Source organism: Protopterus annectens, chromosome 9.part0 (assembly GCF_019279795.1).
Source record: "Protopterus annectens isolate FY-2018-M chromosome 9.part0, PAN1.0, whole genome shotgun sequence".
Lineage (NCBI taxonomy): Eukaryota > Metazoa > Chordata > Ceratodontiformes > Protopteridae > Protopterus > Protopterus annectens.
Genome location: NC_056743.1, coordinates 168,456,161 through 168,481,185, shown reverse-complemented (window position 1 = coordinate 168,481,185; position 25,025 = coordinate 168,456,161). Strand labels below are relative to the sequence as shown.

The 25,025-nt window shown below is 41.1% G+C and overlaps 1 protein-coding gene across 3 annotated transcripts in view; it reads left to right on the top strand.

The window, feature by feature from the left end:
* NUCB2 (nucleobindin 2) overlaps positions 1 to 25,025 on the top strand; it is a 736,170-nt gene that overhangs the window by 589,371 nt on the left and 121,774 nt on the right. For all 3 annotated transcript variants that reach the window (XM_044082707.1, XM_044082708.1, XM_044082709.1), the window contains exon 12: positions 10,221 to 10,391. In XM_044082707.1, the coding sequence (XP_043938642.1) occupies positions 10,221 to 10,391 (171 nt within the window). The remainder of the gene's footprint in view (positions 1 to 10,220; positions 10,392 to 25,025) is intronic.

The window sequence follows — 25,025 nt, the reverse complement described above, 5'->3', positions numbered from 1 at the left end:
CTCCTCCTGAGGATTTCTCATTTTCAGAGACTTTGCATTCCATGAGGGAGCATTTTAAATGGGAAGGCCAGGATTACTCTGATTCCAGGAAAAGGCTTAGGGAATTCTTGTTTTTGCCCCAGCATAGGCCCTTAGCTATTCCTCCTGTGTTGAATGTGGTGGAAGATGTTTTTGCAGAGGCTTCCCTGAACCCTGACTCTTTGCCTCCTGCTCCTGTTAAACCTGATAGGTATTATAGGGTGCAAGCTCATAAGTATTTGTTTAAGAGTCCTAGGGCGGACCCAGAAACTGTTTCTCAGGGGCCTAAAGGTGTTAAAGCTTCTGTGGTTAAAAATCCTGTTCCCACTGATAAAGAGGCAAGGGCTTTGGATAGGTGGGGAAAGAAAGTGTATACTTCTTCCACTCTAGCCATGAGAGCGTTGAATTGTCAGTTTCACATGCTAAAATATCAAAATTATCTCCTTTCACAATTGAAATCTAAGGTGGATGCTTTGGCGGAAGGTATTGAGTGTAAAGAGTTGCTGGATTTGGTTCATGTGTCTGAACAAGTGGGTAAGCATTCTTTGCAATGTGGTTTTGATGCTGTACAGGCCTCCTCGAGGGTGGCTGCTACTAGTTCTGTTCTAGGCATGCTTGGTTGAAGGATCAGAATTTCGCTGAGCATGTTAAGACAAGGATTTTGGATGCTCCTTTACAGTCTGATGTGTTGTTTGGATCGCCTGTGGAAGCAGTTTTAAAGAAAATGGAGGACAAAGCTAAGTCTATGCAAACTGTTAAAGATTTTTGCAGGTGCAGCCACCAAGTTTAGTAGAAATTGGCCTGCTAAGGTGGACATATCCTGCTTATGATTCCCAGTCTAGGGGTAGGTCTAGACGTGGTAGGGGCAGGGCTCAAGGTTCTTTTAGGCCTAGATCAGGAGTTCACCTGCTCAGACTTCTGGTGAGGGCAGGGGTCAGTCCTTAAACAGACCCAATGACCTGCCTTTTCAGCTGCCAGTAGATTCTCGCCTGGCAGCTCCTTTGGGAGGAAGACTGTCTCTTTTCAAAGAAAATTGGGATTTAATTACTCAAGACAGATGGGTGTTGGATATCATTCACCACGGTTACAGGTTTTGTTTCCAGACAATGCCCCCTTACAAAGGCATGCCAGACGTTCCTCCTCCACAAAGAAAAGAGGCTCACAAGCAAGTTTCTCAGTTACTCCAGATAGGGGCCATTCAGCCAGTCCCTGTATCAGAAAGGGGCCTAGGATTTTATTCTAGCCAGATCGTAGTACCAAAGAAGGGGAACACGTGGAGACCAATTTTGGATTTATCTCTCCTCAACACTTATCTGGACATTCCCAAGTTCAAGATGTTGACGTTACAACAACTTTTACCTCTGCTGGGCAAAGATCACTGGATGGTAACTTTAGATCTCAAGGAAGCTTACCTTCATGTGCCTATAAGGCTAAGTCTGGAAATTCTCATTATCAGTTCTCTGCATTGCCCTTTGGCTTATCTACGTATTCACAAAGGTTCTGGCTCCAGTGATAGCTTACTTCAGGCTACAAGGCATTCAAATCTATCCTTACTTGGACGACTGCCTGATCCTGGCTCAAGAAAAGGAAGACCTTCTACAGCATCTGGAGTATGTTATAGCAGTGCTAAGATGCCTAGGGTATTCTGTGAACGAAATAAAGTCCAGTCTAGTACCCTCTCAAGACATGTGCTTTCTGGGTGTGAGACTGAATACAGCAGCCCAGATGGCCTTTTTAACCCCGGACAAACAAAAGAGTCTATCACTTTACTTCCATCAACTATCTCATCAGTCCGTGCTGACTGCAAGGTCAGTCCTTCAAGCATTAGGGTTCATGGCATCTTGTATTCTGGTGCTTCCCAATGCCAAACTGCATATGAGGAAGCTACAATGGTATCTCAAAATGTATGTGCACTGCACTGCCAGGATTTGGACATTGTCATTATAATAATACCTTGCCTTCAAAAGAATTTTTGTGGTGGGCTCAGGAATGTCACCTAAACAAGGGACTCTCTGTGACCCGGCCAGAGGCAAGTCAGATTTTAACGACAGATGCCTCGGACATTGCTTGGGAGCTCATCTAAATGGAAAGTGGATACAAGACAAGTGGCCTGCCAGACTACAGCATCTACATATCAACATGAAGGAGATGTTAGCAGTCCAGTTTGCATTAATGGCTTTCAAGGAGTTACTTCTTCCAGGGCAGGTGTTGATTCTAACAGACAACACAACTGTCATGTGGTACATCAACAAGCAAGGGGAACACATTCTTATCCTCTATGCAGGCAAGCAATGATTTTATGGGAGACTGCGCTAAGCTTGCAACTAACTCTTCAGGCAAGGTTTCTGCCAGGAGCACAGAACTCCTTAGCAGATGTGTTAAGCAGACAAATCATGGATCCCCACAGTGGAAACTGGATCTTCATGTATTTCAGAAATTGACAGTGTCATGGGGAACTCCAGACATAGATCTGTTCGCTTCTCCACTAAACCACCAGCTGCCAAAGTATTGCACAAAGGGGTTTCATCACACAGCTTGGAAAGTGGATGCTCTGTCTTTCAGTTGGAAAAACCTTCATGTGTATGCCTTTCCACCTCTGCCTCTTCTTCCAAAGGTACTATTAAAGGTCAGACAAGACAGGCCAAGGATGATTTTGATAGCTCCAGATTGGCCTCGGCAACACTGGTACCCACTACTACGGAGTCTAGTAAAGAAGCCTCCATGGCCTTTACCTCTGATTCCTCATCTGTTATCTCAGAAGGACGGTCATCTGCTCAATGTCAAGCTTCACTCTCTTCATCTAACAGCCTGGCATATTCTGTGTTGAAACACAGCAGGTCTCAACTTCCTCAACAAGTTTTAAATGTGATTATGGAAGCTAGAAGACCTAGTACAAGGAGAGTGTACGGAGAAAAATGGAAGAGATTTTTATTTTGGAGTACAGCAAAGAATTTGGAGATTTCTGAGCCTAATTTGAGTGTGGCTCTTCAATATCTTACTGAGTTATTGGACAAAGGTTTGTCCTTCTCTTCCATTAAGATTCATGCTGCAGCAATTTCAGCTCACTATGATTGTGACCCACCTTTGTTTATCCTTTGTTCAAGCAGTTTCTTAGAGGGGCAAAGAATATAAGACCCCGAGCTCCTACTCCTGCTTGGGATCTCAATTTTGTGTTGGAAAAACTTACTCTACAACCTTTTGAGCCTGCAGCTACTGCTGAATTGAAATACTTGTCATGGAAGACTGTTTTCTGTTGGCTATTACTTCTGCAAGAAGGGTGTCTGAGTTGCAGGCCCTTATGGCAGTAGAGCCCTTTTGATTTTCCATAAGGATAGGGTATCATTACGTACTAATCCTTCCTTTATGCCTAAGGTGGTTTCTAGTGTGGCTTTAAACCAAACTATTCATTTGCCTACGTTTTATGCAGACCCCAAAATAAAGGGGAAAAGATTTTGCACACTTTAGATGTACACAGGCAATTGCGTTATTATTTAAGCAGGACTAAGGATTTTAGGCAGTCTCAGCAGTTGTTTGTTTCTTTTGCTTTGAGTTCACAGGGCAAGCCTGTGTCAAAACAAACTCTTTCTAGGTGGATTGGCTTTTGCATTGCATTTTGTTATTCCCATCATGGCAAGGAGATTCCAGCTGGGATTAGGCCTCATTCCACTAGGGCTACTGCCACTTCAACAGCATTTCTAAGGGGTGGCAACTAAGGATATTTTGGAAGCAGCTACTTGGAGTTCAGTGCATACTTTCTCTAAGCATTATCACCTTCCTATTTACTCTAAGTCTAGGGCTGGTTTTGCCACAGCTGTTTTGCAAGGCATGTTGTCAGCTCCTACTTCTTTATGATTTGCCAGCCTCCCTTACCTCTGCTTTGGGATTCTACCCAATAGTAAGGACTGCAGCAATGGGAAACGAAGAACATAGTACAGTTTTGTACCTACCATAAATGTAGATGTTCGAGGATTCCATTGCTGCAGTCCATTACTCCTCCCTCCTTCCCTCTGTGTTTAGGGGTGGTTGTGTAGGTGAGTTTACATGCTGATATTTTGGTATATAGTCTTGTATATATTGTATATATTTTTGGTGCAGGTATTTTGAGCCTTGTCTTTTTTAGGGTCTTCTGACATCTGGGGCAAGAAAAGACTGAGGATATGACGTCGGTCATGCGCATTAGTACCCTGCAGTCTAATGCGCCCTGACCGACGTCAGCCTTATACTCTGGTATTCGGGCCGACTGGATGCGGACTATACCCAATAGTAAGGACTGCAGCAATGGAATCCTCGAACATCTACATTTATGGTAGGTACAAAACTGTACTTTTTGTTGCATGTTAGCATATGCACTCATTACCTTTCCTTTAATTTTGGCAGCTGTTGGCAGTGCTGTGCTCGTAAAAGCCAAGTGAAGGAAAAGTGACATCAGTATATGGTGGTCTTTGAGAACTTGGTTCCTTGCCTTTTAGTCCATAGCTGCTGTGGAAACCATTTCATTCATTTACTGTAAGCTTGATTTTCAGCAGGTAGAAATTATCATTGTCCGAGAGAAGGGTTCCTCCACTGATGGAGATTCTTCTACTGAACCTGTGAGTGACTTTTGAGACTGGTTTATCACATTTCTTCAATCATCTTGTTTCCACCACAGTCAGGAAACCCTTTATCAGGCCTAGTTATTTACCAAGGCAGTTTCTCCAAAAGCCAAAGTAGTCATCACTATTCTCCTCTTATCTGACCTGTCACCAGTACAGTGTTCCCTTTGGTATGTACAAATTCAAGCATCTCTTTCAACTGGAATGGTCTCTAAGATTTCTTACCAAGAAAATGAAATGTCTTGAATCATTTCACTATCTCAAAAGATTAGCATGACTCTCCTTATACTCAGTAGCTTACCAGCTGCCCCAAGGTGACCTGTTTAGCGTTTTGGCCAATGAAACGCTGATCGTATTTAACCTCTTTATTTCTTTGCAAAACTAGTGCCAGTATATACAACTACACTAGTGTACATCAAACCATAAGCAAGACTTGTGGTGGGGATAGGTACGTAACACTGGGTACTCCCAGCCTATGGAAAAGTTACCATTATTTATCAAAGTACTATTTTAATGACCTTTAAGACTAGTCTTAATGACTGCATGGGTGGGTACAAATTTATACCCCGAGTATTTTATGTAAGGCTCTGCTCGGTTTAGTAGATCAACAGTATTAAGTGCTTGACAAGTATGGCTAGAAAGTTTGTTTGTCTTATTAAACAATAATATGGCTAGGCATTTTAAGGTCCCCACAATTGATTGCCTGGTATTGATCATATGTTCCTATGAGATCCTTAAAGCTGGCAGAAAGTCCTTCTCTAACTATGTGAGCAAATTGAAGAGGTTCTCTATAGAACTACTAAATTTTCTTTGCCTCCTGGGTTAGGTGAGCTCCAGGATTATTCTATTTTCAGATTATGTGTTTTGTTGGTTGTGTCTATTGTGGCTTTGTCAAAAACAAGATTTTTGTCCCACATTATCTGCCCAAGATTCTACAGGATATTCTCCATCTGAGGCCTTGTATGAATAACATTTTTTTTTCCAGTATAAGATGTGAGCTTTATAATCAGTATCCTCTTCTGCCTATTGTTTGAATTCGCTATATCACAAAGACCTTTTCTTAGTTTACCATCTCTTCTGCTTGTTACATTTCAAGGTTTCACTAATTATAAGTTTTTTGTTTTGTTTTTTTTTTTCAGCAGAGACCATTTTCCTCTTAACTTTTTTCTTTCTCTTCAGACTCATTGTTGTTGTGGCCCTCAGTCCGTCCATTCTGCCTTCTTCCCTGAAACTAAGAATAGGTGAGAATGCACCTAGCACCCCCATTTCCTCTTGGTATTGGTATTCCAGTTTAAAGAGAACCCAGTATTTCAACAATTCATCTCTATTGCATTAGAGTTTTTTTGTGTGCATGGCTTGCTAATTAATCTTTTCTAAATGACTTTCTGTAGTGATTTCGTCTGCCAACAAAATAACTAGTAGTTGACCGATGCAATAACAATTTATTAAAGGAAATTCATCTGTAATGATTGTTTCAAGACTGTCAACAGCAAACATTTCTACGAGCTGTGCTCAGTAAAGCCAAGTTCACAGCTTCAATGGTCCCCAATAATATCCTAGGATGCCTTCTGAATAGTTTAGAATATGACCTGTCAGGGCCACTGGAGTTGCTATTTAACTATAGTCTTAAAGCAGGCTTTGTGCCACAAGAATGGAAATCTGCAACAGTAATCCCTGTTATTAAGGGAGAAACTACAGGCCCCTTAGTCTAACTAGTCTTGCATGCAAAGTATTGGAAAGAATTATCATGGAAATAAAAGTTCAACAAAGACATAGGAGACCTTCAGACACTAGAGTCATCCCAGTTTGGCTTTGTCAGAGGAAAGTTGTGCCTATTGAACCTGGTGGATTTCTTTGTGAAGGTCACCAAGGCAATGAATGAGGGTAAAACACTGCATACTGCCTACCTTGACCTGGCTAAGGTAGGTGATACAATATCTGACTCTGACATTGTTAAAACATACAGAATTTGGCATAAGCCCCTATATAACACACTGGATAGCCAGCTTACACACAGATAGGACCCAAGAAGTTAGAATTGCTGAAACTACCTCATCAAAGAGGCCAGTCCTCAGTGGATTCCTTCAAGGCACTGTGCTGGGCCCGCTCCTCTTTGGTATCTACATCTTGGAAGTCAAGACTGATGTCAGGGCCCTGTGGCTGACCAAGTTTGTAGATGATTGCAAACTGGGAGTAGTCACAGATCCCCCCAAGACACTTAATCTTACAAGAGAGTCTAACACAGACAAATGGGAAGTCAGCCACCCCAGGAAACTGTGTTATCAATAAAACATCACTATGAGTTAACCAACAAGTCTGGGATCTGGGAACACATGTAGACAGTAATCCTGCCTTCGACCATCATGTATCCAAGGTAGTAAAGAAGTCTTATGTTGCTTAACATATAAGTGCACGGCATCTAAGCCCAGGGAAATCATTGTACCACTATACTCCGTTATCATACCCATCATTGAGTATAGTGCCCTCTTTGTTATGTACCTGACCAGAAACATGCAGCAACTGGAACGTCCATAGTGGGTCTTCACAAAACGAATACAGGGCATACATACAATGTCCTATGCAAATTGCCTCAAATCCCTATCTCTATACTCAGTCTCCTAAAGACTACTGAGAGGTTATCTATACCTAGCGTACAAGGCATCCTTGGACCCCATTCTGATGAACATTTTACACATCTGCAATACAAAAGCATCAGAACTACTAAACCTAAATACCTAAATTTTATTAACATAAAGTGGACATGTTGGAGAGAGATGTGTATCTCGGAGAATTTCCTTTCTCTGGAACAGGCTCCCATCTACATGAAACAAAGTCCCTCCCTAACCTTATTTAAGCGCAACTTGGACTAGTGGATGGGAAATTGAAAATTCACCCCTGGGCTAGTACCCACATCTCTGATGGACAGAGGCAGTCAGTCAATTGTGTCGTAATCAACAATCTTCCCTAAATGAACATCTAAAACATATAACGTGTGGTACATATTTGTGTTGCACAGCTAGACTTATAAAGGCTGTAGTGGTCGTTAGCCTAGTATACACCTACAAAGAACTGATCTGGGGATAGTACATATTTTTACTAAGTACTGTTGTCTGGATCATCAGTCCAGAGCAGTGAGACCTCTAGAAGACCTTGCTTCTGGAACATTTTTTCATGAATTCCTTCCTTGGGTTTGTCTTTCCTGATGATCTTGCTTAGGTTTTATGGTGACACTGCTTGGTGTTCTGCGCAAGTTTGTGCTCACTGTACAGTAATCTTCATGGCAGAGTATTACAGATGCACAAATGCTCACCATTTCAATTGCTGTTTGTGATTACTGTCTGCCTTTTCCTTATTCTCTGACTTACTTTTATGCTGCATTTCCCCTGTCCTTTTGGCCTATCATTTCTATTTCCCTGTTAGTGAAGTACACAGGATTATGACTTTGTTTTTGTGGCTTTAGTATGCACTTTACAATAGTAGACTAGTTGAAATAGTAGTAGGATTAGAAACTAGGTACTACTTGGGTATTTAGTACTGCAACCCAAACACAGATGTGACCTAAAGGAGTTCTGCCCCTATAAAAATGAGACTTCATAAATCTGAGTAATCATACCAGACAGCACAGGAATGATGTACCCAAGTGTTTAACCATAGCCAGAGCCCCTCAGGAAAATCAGTTGATATGCAGTATGCATGCATAACTGTTACTTGCAAGCCAGAGCTCCAACTCTGCATAATCAGCAGTCACTGTACAAACAAACATGAGCAAGACTGGCTTCTAACACCAGCAGTAAATATTTTTCAGTTTCAGTTTATTTAAACATTTATTCATTAAGAACGGGTACATAACAATAATGTTAGGTGTAAAAGGGTAGAGTAATGAATGACCAGTGAAACTATTAATCGCAGCAACAAAAGTTGCTTATCTGGATCATCACTAAATGTAATATCAAATGACATAAGGGAGCTCCTAAAACCATTTAAAGTAGTGCACTCCGTAAGCCATGAAGGTGTGAGATCTGATAAGCAAATGACTGAACTCCAAGGAACTGTTAACAGCCCTAAGGAAGCAAAAGGCAAACATGAGGCAGGCAACAAAGGACATTTATTTCCTTCATGTGGGAATGGTCCATATCATGCAGGGCAATAAAAACCCACACCCGAATTTTAAAAAGACTGTACTACTATTGGATGTGAATCAGATATCTTAGTAGTTGAGTTAACAGGTCAAGGCATGTGCCAGTTTTTCCTGTTTCATCCTGTGTCTACTTAAACGGGAAGTGTTTTTGTTTATTATGCATTGTTTGTCCATCTGTTGCAGAGACAAGGCTCAGATGGCAGACTGCTATGTAGAAGCCCAGGGCACACTCCCAACAGTTTTCCTTCTGCTACATCCACAGTAGTAGCCACGGTGAATACTGACAGTTATGTGTAGGTATATCACTTCACAAGCATGTAGTGTACATATCTTCATTAAACAATATTGGAACACAGCATCACACATAAGAAATTATTTCATATTTGTCCCAACTACTCCCCAGAACAGTGTTCCTTGTTAAGGTTTGTCATTTTTGTTTTTTCCATTGGTTAATATAATATTTCACTTAAATTACTTCCCATCATAACCTGCTGTCTCCACCGATTAACTTTTTCATGTTTTTTTTTTTTTGTGGGCATGTTAATATTGGTTGGTAATGTACCTGTTTAGTTAATACGTAGTATCACAGGATAATATATGGTTTAAAATTATGTAATATATTCAGTTTACCATATTCTTGTGACATTCATAGAGTATCCAGGCTAGGCTAGAAGCTGTACTTGTTGAGTGAGATATGCGATTATTTTGACCATTCGACATAAATGTGTTCATGTAGAAGCTCCAGGCTTCAGATTTGGGAGTGATAACCTGGCATTTGCTAAGGCTAACCATATTTTTATTTTTTTTTATTTAACATTTGTTGACCGGGAAAGTCCGACTAGGTTCCACAGAGCCTGTTTTCAGCGGAGGCCCAGGGAGAAATGCTCCAGATGCATGTCTTTGGAATGTGGGAGGAAACCGGAATACCTGGAGGAAGCCCACGCGAACACAGGAAGAACATGCAAACTCCATACAGAAGACACCCCAGCCGAGAATCGAACCGGAGAACCTCTTTCTGTGAGGCGACAACTTTAACCACTGCGCCGCCCTATGAATACATACATGAATTAAAAAGAACCCCTGAATGTTGTCTTTGCCCTTTCCACCAACTCACAGTTGCCCGTTAGCGCTGCACTGAAGTCCAGCAGGATAACTGCACTATTGATAACTCTGTTGTAAGATCATCTTCAAAAAATATTGGGTGGGCAATTTTGTTGCTGCTGCTGCTGTTACTACTATTATTATTTTAACTACGAGGTTTGCCTGTGCATGTGGATACATGTTGGAAGTGCTATGTATTGACATGGGTTGTGTGCTTTTAATACCGTTATCGGTTTATTAGCTAGTTGTTCAGTCCATACAGCTGAGTTAATGATACCTAAACATTTGTGTGGAATTCTGGCTGTGACTTTACAGATTGCGATTTTCTGTTTGCGCGTTCCTGAGTTCTTTTTTCTATTCCTCATTTTTAGACACTGGACCAACAACAGTTGTTCACGGAGGAGGAGCTGAAGGAATATGAACGCCATATTGCTGAGCAAGAAGCTGAGCTGAAGCAGAGGGAGAATGACCTTCATCAGCAGAGGGAAGAACTGCAAAAACAACAGGAAGAGCTGCAGGCCCAAAAAACTGAACTTAAGCAGGTACCTTTATTAAAAAGATGATCATAGTCTGATGTGCTTTATTGAACAGTTTGTGAAGAAAGCTGCTAGGGCAGTAACTCAGCAGAATTGCTTCCTAAACATACCAGATTCAGACACACTCAAACACGTCAAATTCTCTGATAAGAACATCTTTCTGCATAAGATATACATTTTTTTTTTACTTTTCATCAACTGTTCATCTGTTGCTAAAATTAGAAACTTGTTCCATCAATTAAAATCCGGAATATATATTCATGGAAAAAGTATAGTTGAAAGAATTTACCCTATTTCTTTATATTTTTGATTTCTGTGTCTGCTTGTTTTCACATTTTTTCTAAACTGCGTAGTTCATTTCTTCCCCCAGCCGCTGCTGTGGATCAAAGTTAATAGGTAATGGCTCTTACAAGAGCTTCAAAACCTGTTGCCTTTATGGATTTTGCAAGTAACTAAGAGCAGTTTTGAAGTGGTGGTAATGGCAAACCTGCAATACATTTCAGTTAAAGAATGTACCAGTTTATCATGAAAAGTGACAAATGTGAACAGTCATATATGATAGCATCGGCAGTTTTATGAATCACAGGTTTGTGGGATACAGTAATGATATGAAAACAGTACATGGACAGTTAACAAGAGGCAACAAAGACTATGAATCTTGTCATGTTTTGTGTCTGTTAGTTTATAAAAATTCACAAATGTAACAAGAATGCTCAACCATTAATTAGATATACAGCACTATGAATTAGCAAAATGTTAGCTTGAATGCAAAACTAAAAACAAGCTGTGGTCCACCTTAATTTTGACCCAAGAGCAACACTCTTCCAGTGTTTGTTTTTCTATGTCATATTATCAGATTATACCACAAATTTCATAAAAAGCTGCAGCATTAGGAAACGGAAAAATAGTAGGCATCTAATGACAGAAATAAGACTGCAGTGAAACAGTTCTGGAAACGCCATTGAAGATTCCCTGGATTTTTAACATCCTCTATAGTGAATACTATGGGGATTATATCAGGCAAGCTAAAAGTAGGGTCCATCTTTTTTCATTGTATTCTGGATATCTCTTTTCAGCATATCAAGAATATAATAAGTGAGTCTTAAACCATATTCCCCACCAGTCATCGTTTTGATTTTCTACAAGGTCTCTTCCGTCATCAGTAGTTGGTCATTTGTAACCTTAAAAATTCTGAGAAGTGAACTGCATACCAATATCTCAAAAAGTCAATAAACCTAACTCCCCTTTGTCTTTAAGCAGAATAAGTTTCGTCTATGCTACCTTTGGCTTCTGATCCTCCCATATAAAATCCCAAATGCTTTGAGTGTTTATGAAATTCTTGAGAGGAAACACAAAATGCTTGAGCAGTATATGCCAACCAGTCACAAGTGGAGTCCCAGAGGGATCGGTCCTGGGTCCTCACCTGTTTGGTATCTACTTCTCAGAAGTCCAGAGCAATATGAAGGGACTCTAGCTGACAAAGTTCGCAGACAATTGCAAGTTGGTAGCCATTATTGACTCCCCAGTTGATGTTGATGTCCTACAGAAGGGCCTCACTGAAACCAATGACTGGTGTCAGAACCATGGCCTTAAGCTCAGTGCCAAAAAATGTGGCATCATCCCCTTTGGGAAAAACCCAGTTCCCATGAATTACCACATTGATGGTAGTCCACTGAACACAGAAGGCATTATAAGAGATCTGGGTACACAGGTTGACAGCAACCTCACTTTTGACCACCACATTGCCACTGTGGTCAGAAAGTTCTATGTGACACATCTCATTACTAAGGGTTTTGCATCCAGGAAGAAAGAGGTCATTGTCTTCCTCAACTCTTCCCTCATTAAGCCAATCATTGAGTACAATGCCCCATTTGGCATGTACCTAACTAGACATCTGCAACAACTGGAGAGGTCACAAAAGTACCTCACAAAGAGGGTCCTAGGTCTTAAACATGTGTCCTATATGGACAGACTCAAAAAACTCCAACTATTCTCTGTCTCATATCGCCTACTTAGAGGCGATCTCTGCTTGACTTACAAAGCCATGTCTGACCCAACTCTGTTAAAAATACTACATCTAAAGAAATCCCAATCCCTCTGCACCACACGCTCCAAAGACCTCAGCCTCATTACCACAATCAACAGAATGTGCTGGAGGGACAGGTTCATAACCCAAATACTGCCCATGCTGTGGAATAGACTTCCCATACATGTCAAACAGAGCACCTCACTGGCCCTCTTCAATAGAGCTTGATGAGGGGATGGAAAATAGAAACTTTAGCCCGGGGATCACTCCAGTGGCTCTACGAGACAGAGGCAGCGGAAACTAAAGTCGGGTGGCACGATGCCAGGGTAATCTTATGAGCTAGGCTTGTAAAAGCAACAGGGCCATTAGCCTAGTACACACCTATGAACTTATAAAAAAATGCAGAGGCATAAAAAGCTGCAGGGTCTGCACTTTTTTTTCCAACATCTTTATTAAATTTCTGTACTTTTTGATCAATCCCAAGTTTTACATTGTCATTTATGAATATACTATTTTCATGTGTTGAATAGTTGTGCTAAATTTAGATTAAATTTCTGTTTTTTGAGCAAACCAAATGCATACACAAAAACATACTCAGAGGCTCTAAATAAAAATCTGCCCAAGCAGCAGAGACCTCCAAAGCAGACATCCAAGCAAGCGCTACCTCACAACAATACCCACATATCACATAGTTCACAAAGTCAGTGTGTCACACAGTCACAGCCCTTAAGGCTAAACAACGCACCTAATACACTTGTAAAAGGTGACTCTATTGTCAGACACACTGACATCCCACTCACCAGGCTGAACAAGGAGAAGGTCACTGTAAGCTGGCTGTCGGGTGCCAGTATCCGCCACATAACACAAGCACTCAGGTCACTCCAAAGCAACTACAAATATGACTCTGTCATTGTCCATGCTGGTGTGAATGACCTGAGATGTACCTTCCCTGGACTACATGAAAAGAGACATAGAGGAGCTCTCTGATCATGTAGCCCAGGCCGGTATGACCCTTACCTTGAGTAGCATCTTACCCTCACCAAGAATGATGCCACAGTATAGCCCAGGCCGGTATGACCCTTACCTTGAGTAGCATCTTACCCCCACCAAGAATGATGCCACAGTATAAAGACAAAATGATCAATTTTAACAATTGGCTAAAGTATTGGTGTCATTCAAAGAGGATCCAGTGTCTGTCAGCCTGGGATGACATGCTCGACAAGCCCACGTTGCTTCGCTATGGACGGCTTGCACCTGTCACCCCTGGGCTTTCGAATATTGGCTAAGGCTCTTGCCACCCCCATAGTGCCTTTTTTAGGCAAGGCTCAAAAGACAAACCCACCTCCATAGACAACACAAGGAAAAAGAAACTAAGGGTAATGCTGCTCAACACCAGAAGTCTAAACCTCAAGATGCACGCACTCAAGGCTCTCCTCAGTATGGAGAATATCAATATCTGTGCAGTAACAGAAACCTGGTTCAAGGCTACCGAGAGCACACCAGCACTACCAGGGTATACCTCATACCATGCTTTTCGGCCCCAAAACTCGGACCGAACCACAAAAGGAGGGGGAGTATCCATATTCATCAAAGATACCCACACCTCCAGGTTAATGGCACTGCACGAAGCATCGGAGACCATCCATGTGCAACTAACAGTGGGCAAAACTGCCTTTCAATTTGTAGCCTGCTACAGACCACCCTCCCAAACTCAGGAACCCCACTCAGCTTTCCTGAGAACAGTGGAGATTATGAAGGTCTCTCCAAACACCATCATATTGGGTGACTTCAACTACCCAAACATAGACTGGGAGCACTACTCAAGCCCAAACACCCCCGCCCAACGGTTCCTAGAATTTATAAACTCAAATGCTATGGAACAACTGGTCACCACTCCACTCCCACGAGGGGAAAACATATTGGACCTGATCGTCACCAACATGGGGACTCTATGTTACGTACCAGAGGTATACCCCTCATTGGTGAGATCTGACCATAAATTAATCTCACTGGACATCCATATCCCGTCCCCACCCCCAGCCAAGGAAACCACGGTGAAGAAATTCTCAAAACCGAGGTGGAATCCTTCAAAGCCCCAGGCCAGTGGAAAATACGGCCCAAACTGCAGAATCCTTTACAAACGCATTCTATGGACACCTACAGGAATGCATGGAATGTGCTATCCCAAATAAAACCAAGACTCACTCCTCCAAAGGCAGGAGACCTGTCTGGTGGACCCCAGCCATAAATAAGCTATACAACCGAAGGAGAAAGCTACTACATGATAGAGCAAAATCCCAAAAAGGGAATGCATCTCTGATCAGTACTAGCAAGAAACTACGATCCCTCATAAAATCATCTAAGGCCAGCTTCGAAAGAAAAATTGCACAAGACGCTAAAGATAATCACAAGGCCTTCTTTAGTTATGTCAGGAACCTGGGTGGCAACTCCTAGATGTGCTCTGAGTTAGTGCAAAATGACAAAAAATACACTGAACCCATAGACATTGCCAACATCCTGGCAGACAGGTTCAGTGCAGACTTCTCCCCCCTTCCCCCCAAAAGAGCATATGTCTATCCCAACAGAGTGTAGCCTCCCTGACATCCCAGATGTACAGGTGAGAGCTGCCCTCTCCAAAGCAAAAAACACAGCATTGATGTTGTCCCGGGCTGCGTCTTACACGAGTTCCAAGAAGAACTGAACCCTCACATAAAGTCACCGTTCAATCTCAGCCTTACTACAGGATATGTATCCAAGGAATGGTGTACAGCAACAGTTGTCCCACTCCACAAAGGTGGTGCCACAAAGGACCCCGGCAACTATCGCCCTACAAGCCTGACTAGCCTGGTCTGCAAAGTTATGGAGCGTATCATCATAGAACTCATAAACAAAGACATTGGGAACCTCCAAACACTGGATCCTACCCAATTCCACTTTAAGGGCAGATCTTGCCTCTTGAACCTGGTCGACTTCTTTGAAACAGTCACCAAGGCCATAGATGAAGGGAAGGTTGTCCACGCAGCCTACCTGGACCTTGCAAAAGCCTTCGACACAATACTCCACTCGGGCATCATAAATAAGCTCACCAGCTTAAATATCAGCCCTATGTCACAAGATGGGTTGCAAACTGGCTCAGGGATAGAACCCACATGGTCAGAATTGCAGGTGCCATGTCAGACTCTAAACCAGTTACAAGTGGCGTCCCACAAGGCTCAGTCCTGGGACCTCTCTTGTTCGGTATATATTTCTCTGAGGTACAGGTTAACACGTTAGGACTATGGCTGACCAAGTTTGCAGATGACTGCAAACTGGGTGCCATAATCGACTCACTGACTGACACAAGCATCCTCCAAAAGGGTCTCACAGAAACGTATAACTGGTGCCAGAGCCATGGCCTAAAGCTAAATGCCAAAAAGTGCATAGTCATCCCCTTCGGGAAAAACAAAGTGCCCACAAATTACCACATAAGTGGTAATCCATTAAGTAATGAAAAAGTAATTCGGGATTTGGGGACCCAGGTAGTTAGCAATCTCTCCTTTGACAATCACATTGCCAAAATGGTTAGAAAGACCTTCTATATAGCCCACCTTATCACGAAAGGTTTCACATCTAGATCAAGAGAGGTCATTGTGCCCCTCTACTCATCACTCATCAGGCCGATAATTGAATACAATGCCCCATTTGAGATGTACTGTACCCGACACCTGCAGCAACTGGAAAGACCCCAAATGTACCTCACCAAGAGGATCAAGGGACTCAAACAGATGCCCTACGCAGTTAGGCTAAAGAAACTCCAGCTCTACGCAGTTGCTTACCATCTACTTAGAGGCGATAAGTGCCTGATGTATAAAGCTATGTCCAAACCAGAATTAATGGACATGCTCCACCTCAGGAAATCCAAATCCCTTAGAGCTACATGCTCCAGGGACTTAAACTTCAGCACAGAAATAAATAGGACATGCTTGAGGGACAGATTCATATCCCAGAGGATCCCCTCACTCTGGAACAAAATCCCAATCCATGTTAGGCAGATCCCCTCACTGACCCTCTTCAAGAGAAATTTTGACGAGTGGATGGGAGATCGTAGGTTTACCCCTGGGATCTCTTCTGTGTCTCTACTAGACAGAGGCACAGTAAACTAACCTTAAAAGGGCTATCTTCTGTGACCTACTATACAGAGGCACAGTCAACTAATCTAAAAGGGTGGCAAAAGCCAAAAACACTCTGGCTAGGCTTATAAATGCCCTAGGGCAGATAGCCTAGTATCAACCTATGAACCTATAAAAAAGTTAATTTGTCTGTTGCCTTAAGGAAAGGGTATGGTCACATACTGGCTTGGGGTTACAATTAATGGTTCAAAACTGCTCTTGAATTAATTCTATAACCTGATAAGTTCTCAGATGCATCCAGTATAGCAAGTACTTTGGAAGTATCTCTTTTGGGGGTGGTCAGGATTAGCAGGCCATCATCCCCAAACTAAAACAGTTTTAAATGTAAAGTGTCCCACTTCTGGCCTTGTATTGTAGACCACCTACTTTTCTAAACTAAAGGTGCAAGATGTACAGCAAAAAGGAGCAGTAAAAATCATTGCCAAGTCCCCCTTATAACTGAAAAGGATGGGATAGTATTGCCAGTGTTTTAATGTGTGCTGGGGGCCCTTAATACTTGTGCTGTATTACATATTTGTTGGGAAATCCATTCTTGAATAATACCACAAACATATAGATCCATCATACCCCATCAAATGTACCTCTTCATCTATTCATGTACAGGGGATCACCCAGTTATTCTTCCCATTATGAAGTAAATTAAGTTGCTGAAATTCCTTCTTGCCTGTTAGAAAACCACCTGGCAGGTATTTTGTTATTTTATTGGCCAGCATACCCACAACAATTTTATAATGATTTAGAGCTGAAATTGGTTTATAATAGGAGAGAAGAGGGTCCTTATCTTTCTTCAGAATATTTGAAACTGCAGCTCTGTCTTCCAGGATTCTGGTGTCCCTCCACCCTGAAGAATATTATTCATTAGTTTACAGAATATGGGACTTTTTCCATCTTTACTAGCTTCATGACTTCTTTGAGGTTTCCTTCAGTCCCTAGAGGCTTGATAGACTTTTCAGAAATTATTACTGAATCTAACTTTTCAAGTGATCTTAGTAACTCCTCAGCTTTTTGGTTTGTGATGTTTAACAGTGGAAGCCCTTCTAAGAAAGTCTTCATTTGGTCATCCAAATCCCATGATTATGCTTCTGAGGTATATAGGATAGCATAATATTTCCTAAAATATTAATGTTCTCTTATGGATTTATTACTGCTTTAGTATCTAATGATTTTATTTAGGGCATCATCATTTCAACTTATTTTAGATATGATGCCAGATATTTGGTATTTTATGGTGAGGATGGAATTTCAGACAGTGTTCAACAATGCCCTTTGAAAGGACAATTTAGAGTCTAGGTCATTTCTGACTTCGCCTTTTGGCCTTCTTGAGTAAACCTATCTGTTGTTGTCAGCAGTGGTCCCTTAAGTCTCTCTCCAATTTTGAATTTTCTGTCTAACATTTATTCTCCTCCATTCTTACCTGCCTGATGTAAGACAGGATTCTATTTCTAAGTACTGTTTTGCTGTGGTCCAAGTCCATAATACCTTTATCATGGCTGTCTATAAATATTTGTTTGTGTTTCCTTTATTAAAAAAAATGCAAACTTGGGGTCATGGAGTGTAAAGTAAGGGACCCTCTATTGTTTTTCGGCAGTATAGGAATTGTTCATATCACACGTGACAAAGCAGAATGATCAGGTAATAGTAGTGTACCACAGAGTAAAAGTTTAAACAGGAAAAATTACTCCAGCATATACAGTTTGTCTGTCCTTGACATTGTGCAAAAAAAAATGTGAATCCTAGATCACTGGCTGTTTGCCTGTTTCTGTCAATACCTACCAGCTCCAGAACGGTCTTACAGTTCTTGATGAGCTTATTAGACTTTAACAAGCAGACCTGCCTTGGGCCAGAACTGGCATCTGATCTGTTCGTCATTGTGTTCCAGTCCTTTGATTAAAAACAACAGTTTGGAAAAACCTAGTAGTTACACCACAGTTTTCTTGTACATCACAAAACTAGACTATGATTGATAAAACGTAGGCTGCTGTAATTAAAGAGCCATCCTTAACCCCTTGTATAGCTGTGAGTATACCCTGGGTCTCTAACATTTGGGTCAATATTTGAAAGTTAACATGGCATCCCACAAGAAAACTATTGACCTTCTCTTCCCCCATGGTTATTCCAAGTTGGCCAGTAATTTAAACCCTCTCCCCTGTAGTAGATGGGGGAGGTTTATTTTGTTAAGTGGGTTTTCTGTAAAGCTGCAAGTCACACTGATATCACTTAACTGTCAAAAATCCTCTCTTTTAATGGAGTTAAGGCCATTCACATTCCTAATAACTAGTTTAAGCAGTTCAAGCATGGACCTTCTTAGTAAATTCCTGTGGTGATCTTTTGTGACTGATTTTGGGCAGAGCAACCCCTATATCCTTTTGAGGCAGTTACAGATCCTGACAAAGTATGAACTATATTATTCCCTTCTTGAAGACAATTTCAAGGTGCTCCCCGTGATAAATATTGAAATGCTGTTATTGCAGTTAAATCTATTAAATATATAATATATGTTGAAATTAACAGAACTAACATAAGGAAAGTCTTTGTCTTCCAGTAGATAGTCACTGCTCTTGATCGGACAACTGAAAGTGACATGTTCTTAATGAAAGCACAGGTTTAGCACGTACTAGAAAAGACTGTGCCATAATACAAATATTACTCAAAAGGCTCTTCCCCTGCATAAGTAGCATAAGGCACTCTTGTACATATGGGGACCACTCAACAACTTTATACATTTTAATAACTCTGCAATGTCAGGGAAGAAAAATTTCATCACAAGCAGTATTTTAAGGAAGAAACCAGATAGAGGTGTGTGGTGAGAGCAGAATGTATGGAGAACCAAAAGGAGATAATTATCTCCTTTTTGTTTTCCATTCGTACTGACCAAACCACGCACCTCTTTCTGGTTCTTAGTCTGGCAGTATGTGGACACCTATTTTCTTTTGGTTATTAATATGTTAAGTAACTAGACCCACTAGCTAGTGTTGTATCAGTCCCAAGTGCAACAGACTGCATAAAAAGCTGGTAGTCAAAAGCAGATTAGTGAATAAGGAAAATCAAACAGAAATTTGAGAAAGTTTTGAAGTATAACAATTGCACCTCAGAAATGAGGCTATATAAGGTAAGTATTTTAGTTTGGTACTTTTCCGTTATACCCCTACAAGTCCTCAGTGCTGTAATTTGCCGGTGTTTGCTCACACATGCAAGTAGTGGTACATGTGTCTGTTCTGCCGGTATTTTATCATAGTTTAATGTACTTAAACAAAGCATGACATACAGAACAAATGCTAATTTCTTTCTTTTTTTGATCAAATACCGACAAAACAGACACATGTACAACTTCTTGCTTGTGTGAGCAAACACCGGCAAATTACAGCACCGCGGACAACACCACGGACTGGTAGGTGTAAAATGGACAAGTTTTGGATTTGTGTCATGATTTGTTTAAGTATGTTAAACCCCTACCATATAGTTACTTTGCTGACTGTGTAGACTTCAAGGAAGTCATGAGGACTGACAGTGTGTGCTTTGCAAGGAAGTAGACAAGCAACAGAATACTACACTTCTCGTGCGTGTAACAGTTTTAATGATGTTGAAAACAAAAAAGTAGTTTATACACATTTATTGCATGTAGTGGAAGGAGCAGGGATCAGTAACAGAAAGAACTGTAAGTGGCAGGAATGCAACAGGAATACTAAAGGTTTTTACACCACTTGTAACACTTAGTAGGGCTTAAGGCACAGGAAGTAGTCTATACAGCAGACATGAAGCTCCCAATGTCATTTAGGATGCTACTGAACATTTCTCTTTTGTTATAGATGCGGCACCACATAAACTCAATCAGATAGGAGTGTAGATGTTGTCGGGCAGTCCCTCTTTGGCGTTTATTGCGCCACTTGGCAGTACCTCACATGTGCTCCACTTTCTGGGTATGGCAGCCAGTGTCAGGATCTACGAAGTTATAGGAATGATTGACAGTCAGATGTCGGTATCCTGCCAATTCCAACTCTTCTAATTGATATCCTCTCCAGCAGTCAGAGAAGATGGTACTTACATTTTTCACATGTTCCTGGATTGCAGATAGTAATGTTTTTGCAGAGCGGTCATGGACGGCCACAAGAAGCATTCATTTGATTCATGACACACCGCCAAACATCCATTGTGAGGGCAGAACCTGACCTACATTGGACTTTCGTCAGGTGAACAGGCTCTCATCTATCTCCACCACTCTGTTTGGCCCACCAATTTTTACATTGGGATGAGATAGTAAGGCATGGTCAAATACGTCTCTCAGGTAATTATTCCATTCGACAGTTGTGTTATGGTTAAGTTGCAGCTGTGCTTTACAGAACTGCACAGATGTTAACTCCAAAGTCCACAGATAAATGAACCGAATGGCAGTCAGGAAAGGGATCCGTAAAACCAGGTGTTTGTACGGACACCTTTCTCTTCTCAGCAGGACCGATGGCTACATAACCACTTGGGGTTACTGGAGAATTTCCACCTCATCTGGTGATTTCGAGAACAAAGTCGGACTTTGTGCACAGTGCCTTTCTATTGCAGGAAAGTAAGAGCCGCCTGCTCATCTGCTGGCAAGTCCCAGAGGGTTATAGCCATGTCATCCATAACTCGGGAGAGGTGGTATTGCAGGGAAAAAACAAGGGCAGATGTAAGTAGTAGCATTTCATGCACTTCTAAACTTTCGGGAAAAGCGGGAAATAAAGGTTTAGAACATGGAGTCATATTTTACTGTAAGTTTGTGTAAATAGAATGTTCAGCGCCGGCTACAGCTATGTGTGCACTTCATGTTTTACTTTCCTAAAAAGTTCCTATCACAGCTACATCATGTACCAAAAATATTCCTTGTAATACTGCTTACAGACTGTTCAACATTAACTACTAAGATGGATAGTGAAAATGCAGCACATACCGGCAAAATACCATTGCGAACTGGTAGGGGTGTAACGGAAAAGTACCCTTAGTTCAAATTATGATTCCTGAAATGTAAATGAACGCTGTCGTACAGTAGCCTCTTCAGAGGTGAACTGAAGAGGTGCTCAGCTTTTTCTTGTCTTAGAATTCAAGGTGGGAGCTACATAATATCTTCCATTACCCCATTCAAACACCGATGTAGTGAACAAAAATAATCCAGTCTTGGGGGAAGGATTACTTTATAGAATTCCCTTGGACTGCAGTTCACAACAGAAAAAAGAAAGTATAGCATACGCCATTTACCCTGAAATGAGCTGATTGAATTAAACTGAAACTTTGGGAGCAGATAGGTCTGACGAGGGAGTTGATTTTTCTGAGCCATGATACAGATTTGGAATTGCCTACACATGGTAAGACCTTGTTGTGACCTTGTTGTGTCTAATAATGGTGGCAGCCAAAAAAAGCAATTACTAGAAAATGGAAATCAAAATTTAAACCAGCTGTACTGGAAGTAGTGATATTGTAACAGAAATAAAACACCTGGAACTGAGATCTTTTGAAAAGGGTAGGAGCAAACTACATAGGAAAAAATGGGAATTGTGGAAATAATACATACAAGGGAGGAATGAGGTTTAAAAGGCGGCAGGACTTAAATGACCTATGTAATGTTTGAGTGAGAAAGACTGGGTAGATAAGTTGTGTATAGTGTTTGCAACTGGGGGTGTCAGTATGGTTTGTGATGTAAAATGCTTCCAAGTAGGATTGTGTTGCAGTTTGTTTTCATTTATATAAATATATGGTTGCCTATGTAGTAAGGGATTTAATAAAGATGTGTCTTGTTTAAAAAAGGCAGGAATTGAATAATTTATGTAATATTGCTTAGGTTATATATACAGGAATATATGTGAAGTATAATATTTGTGATGTTAATATAGTTTGATTTCTTTTATATGAAAGTAAATTTGCCTATGTCACAAGTGATAATTCAGTAAAGATGTTTGGGGAAAAAACTGAACTGTTGCATTTTCTCTTTAAAAAAAAGGCCAACATTCACAACGTTTGCTCCCCGTTTGTTGATTCACCTCCAATGAGAGAGACGGAGGGGGGAAGACAGAGAAAAACCCTCTCACCTACTATCTTTTATTGAATAAGGGAGATGTGATTACAGCAGTAGGAGAAAGTGGCTGGAATCTCTGCTCAGAGGAAGTGCTTTTAGTGGGCATTGAGATGATGCACTTCTGTTTTTGATTCTTGACATGCTGCACTGTTTAAACCCTCCCTAGAAGGCCTATATCAGTTGGCACCACAAAGTTAGGCTAACAGTATGACTGGGAAGGACTTGAAAAAGCTAAATTGTCCATTGCAGTTATTCTCCCTTTGTCTTTTTCAAATTTTTTCAAGTAAAGTAACAAAAATATTTTCCCTGTGCAGTCACTGTGAATTTTATTCCCCAAAATTTCATTTTTCACACTCCACTGAACAAAGAAAATATTTTAATTTAGTTTCTTCAGTTTTTTTCTTTGAGATAACTCCTGGAGTTCATAGACACCAAGTGTAGTTTGCAGAGCTAAGCAAGTTACTTTGGACATTTAGACCCTTGGGCTTCCTAGTGCACTACTGTGCAGTGTTTCTTTTATAGTATGATGATTCACATATGGGATCATAGGAAATACAAGAAGGCACTTGAGTCGCAAGACCATTTTACACCTACCCTTATTCTGCACCTTCCATCTCAGGATAGGCAAAGGAGGTCAGTCCTGGAGTAAAATTATGGGTAGCCATTCAGTCATCCAGGTTTAATTTGAAAGATGTTAGTATGCCACTTTGATTTGCAGAAATCTGTTCTAGAGGTGCCATGAGCATAGGGTGATACCTTTGTATCTTCTTCCCATTTTATTTATGTGCTGGCGGAGATTGAAGTTCCTAGATCTGCTTGTCTTGTGAAGAGACAGAAGATCAAGGAGGATGGTGTCCCTAATGGTGCAAAACACGAGGTAAAGGTCATCCTGCAAGAACTTATAAGAAACCTAGCAAAAGGATAGTGCTTCAAGCCTTTCACAGTAGCTCAGGGACAATAGTCAGTCTGCTTGTGTAGGAACCTTTGTGGCCTTTCCAGTTACTTAATATGTCTAGAAAGGTACATTCACTTAGTAACTGATCTAATTAAGGCTGCATAGAGAGGAATGATGACTTCTTTTGACCCTGGTTGATATGCTCTTGGATATTAGTTACGCTAAATAGAAGGATTTCTTGACTACTGTCACTGTATGGTTGTCGAAGCAGAGAGAATTATCAGCCTATGTTCCAAAATCCTGACTGTGTTATCATTGTGGAGAGGGGTATTGGATACACTTTATGTTCAGGACCAAAAGTGACAATACGGCAGTTTTTCACATTTAATTATAGCCCCTTTTCTGTTCACCACTTGTTTATGAGGGTTAATTCCTGCTATAATCAATGGGAGTCAGAGGGAGATTTGACAGTAATGCCCTATTTGCAGTAATCTGCAATCTTAGTTAACCAAAGGTCTTGATTCCCAGTCTGGAAAGCAGAGAAATAGATGCCAAAATGGAGGGGTCCCAGTACTAATCCCTGGGGGAAAATCATTGCTTTACTTCTAGCCAATCACCTTAATTTTATTGGTTTTACTTTTCAGCCAGGTGGCTAGCCACCTCATCATGTATGTATGTACTTTTTAGGTATTTAGCTTATTAGCAATAATAGCATGAGATGTAGTGCCGAGATGCTGGTTAGCACTCCAGAGAGGCCGGGGGGGGGGGGGTAGGGAGTAACAAGGGAGGAGAGAGCAGGGCAGTCAGAGCGGTTGTTGACTATGGAAAAGGTAGTGTGGAGTTGCGATTGTAGGAGAAGGTGCAGAAATTCTAGCCACTGAAGTTTGTTTGGTGAGAGGCAGTAATGTGAAGAGAATGGTTGGTTTAGAATAAATCTGGCAAGTTCTAGCTACTGTAAGCTGCACAGACATGGAAACATACTCTCAAATGTCCAGAATTTTGCAGAACATTCCTGATATTACCTAAATTTTTTTCCCTGATCCTCATAAAGTTCTTGATTTTCTGGTAAATCCACTGAGGATTACAATGATTTAGTAATACCAGACATCCGTATTTAGTACTTAACCCTTTGATCGCATGAGATTTCTCTGAGTTGGTGGGTTAACACTCTGAGTTGTCTCTAAGTGTGTGTATATGTGGTACAGAAGGATAACTGTGGCAGGACTAGCCAGCCATTGATATTAACATTGGCTCTAGGTGATGGTTACTGTTAATGTGACACCTTGACCCCCTGTATAAAATGGGAAAAAGGGATTTGATGCCATTCTTGATTTTTTATCGACATTTGCACTTTTGACCAGTTGTTCTATTAACATTTTAAGTGTATTAGTGCAGTGTTTCCCCTTGATTTTTTTACCCCCTCCCCATTATTTTTGGCGGTATGGATGGACAGCGGTATGTTCTGTCAGTGACTGGTACCAATTCTAACTGTTGCCTTGTAAGATTGGTTAAT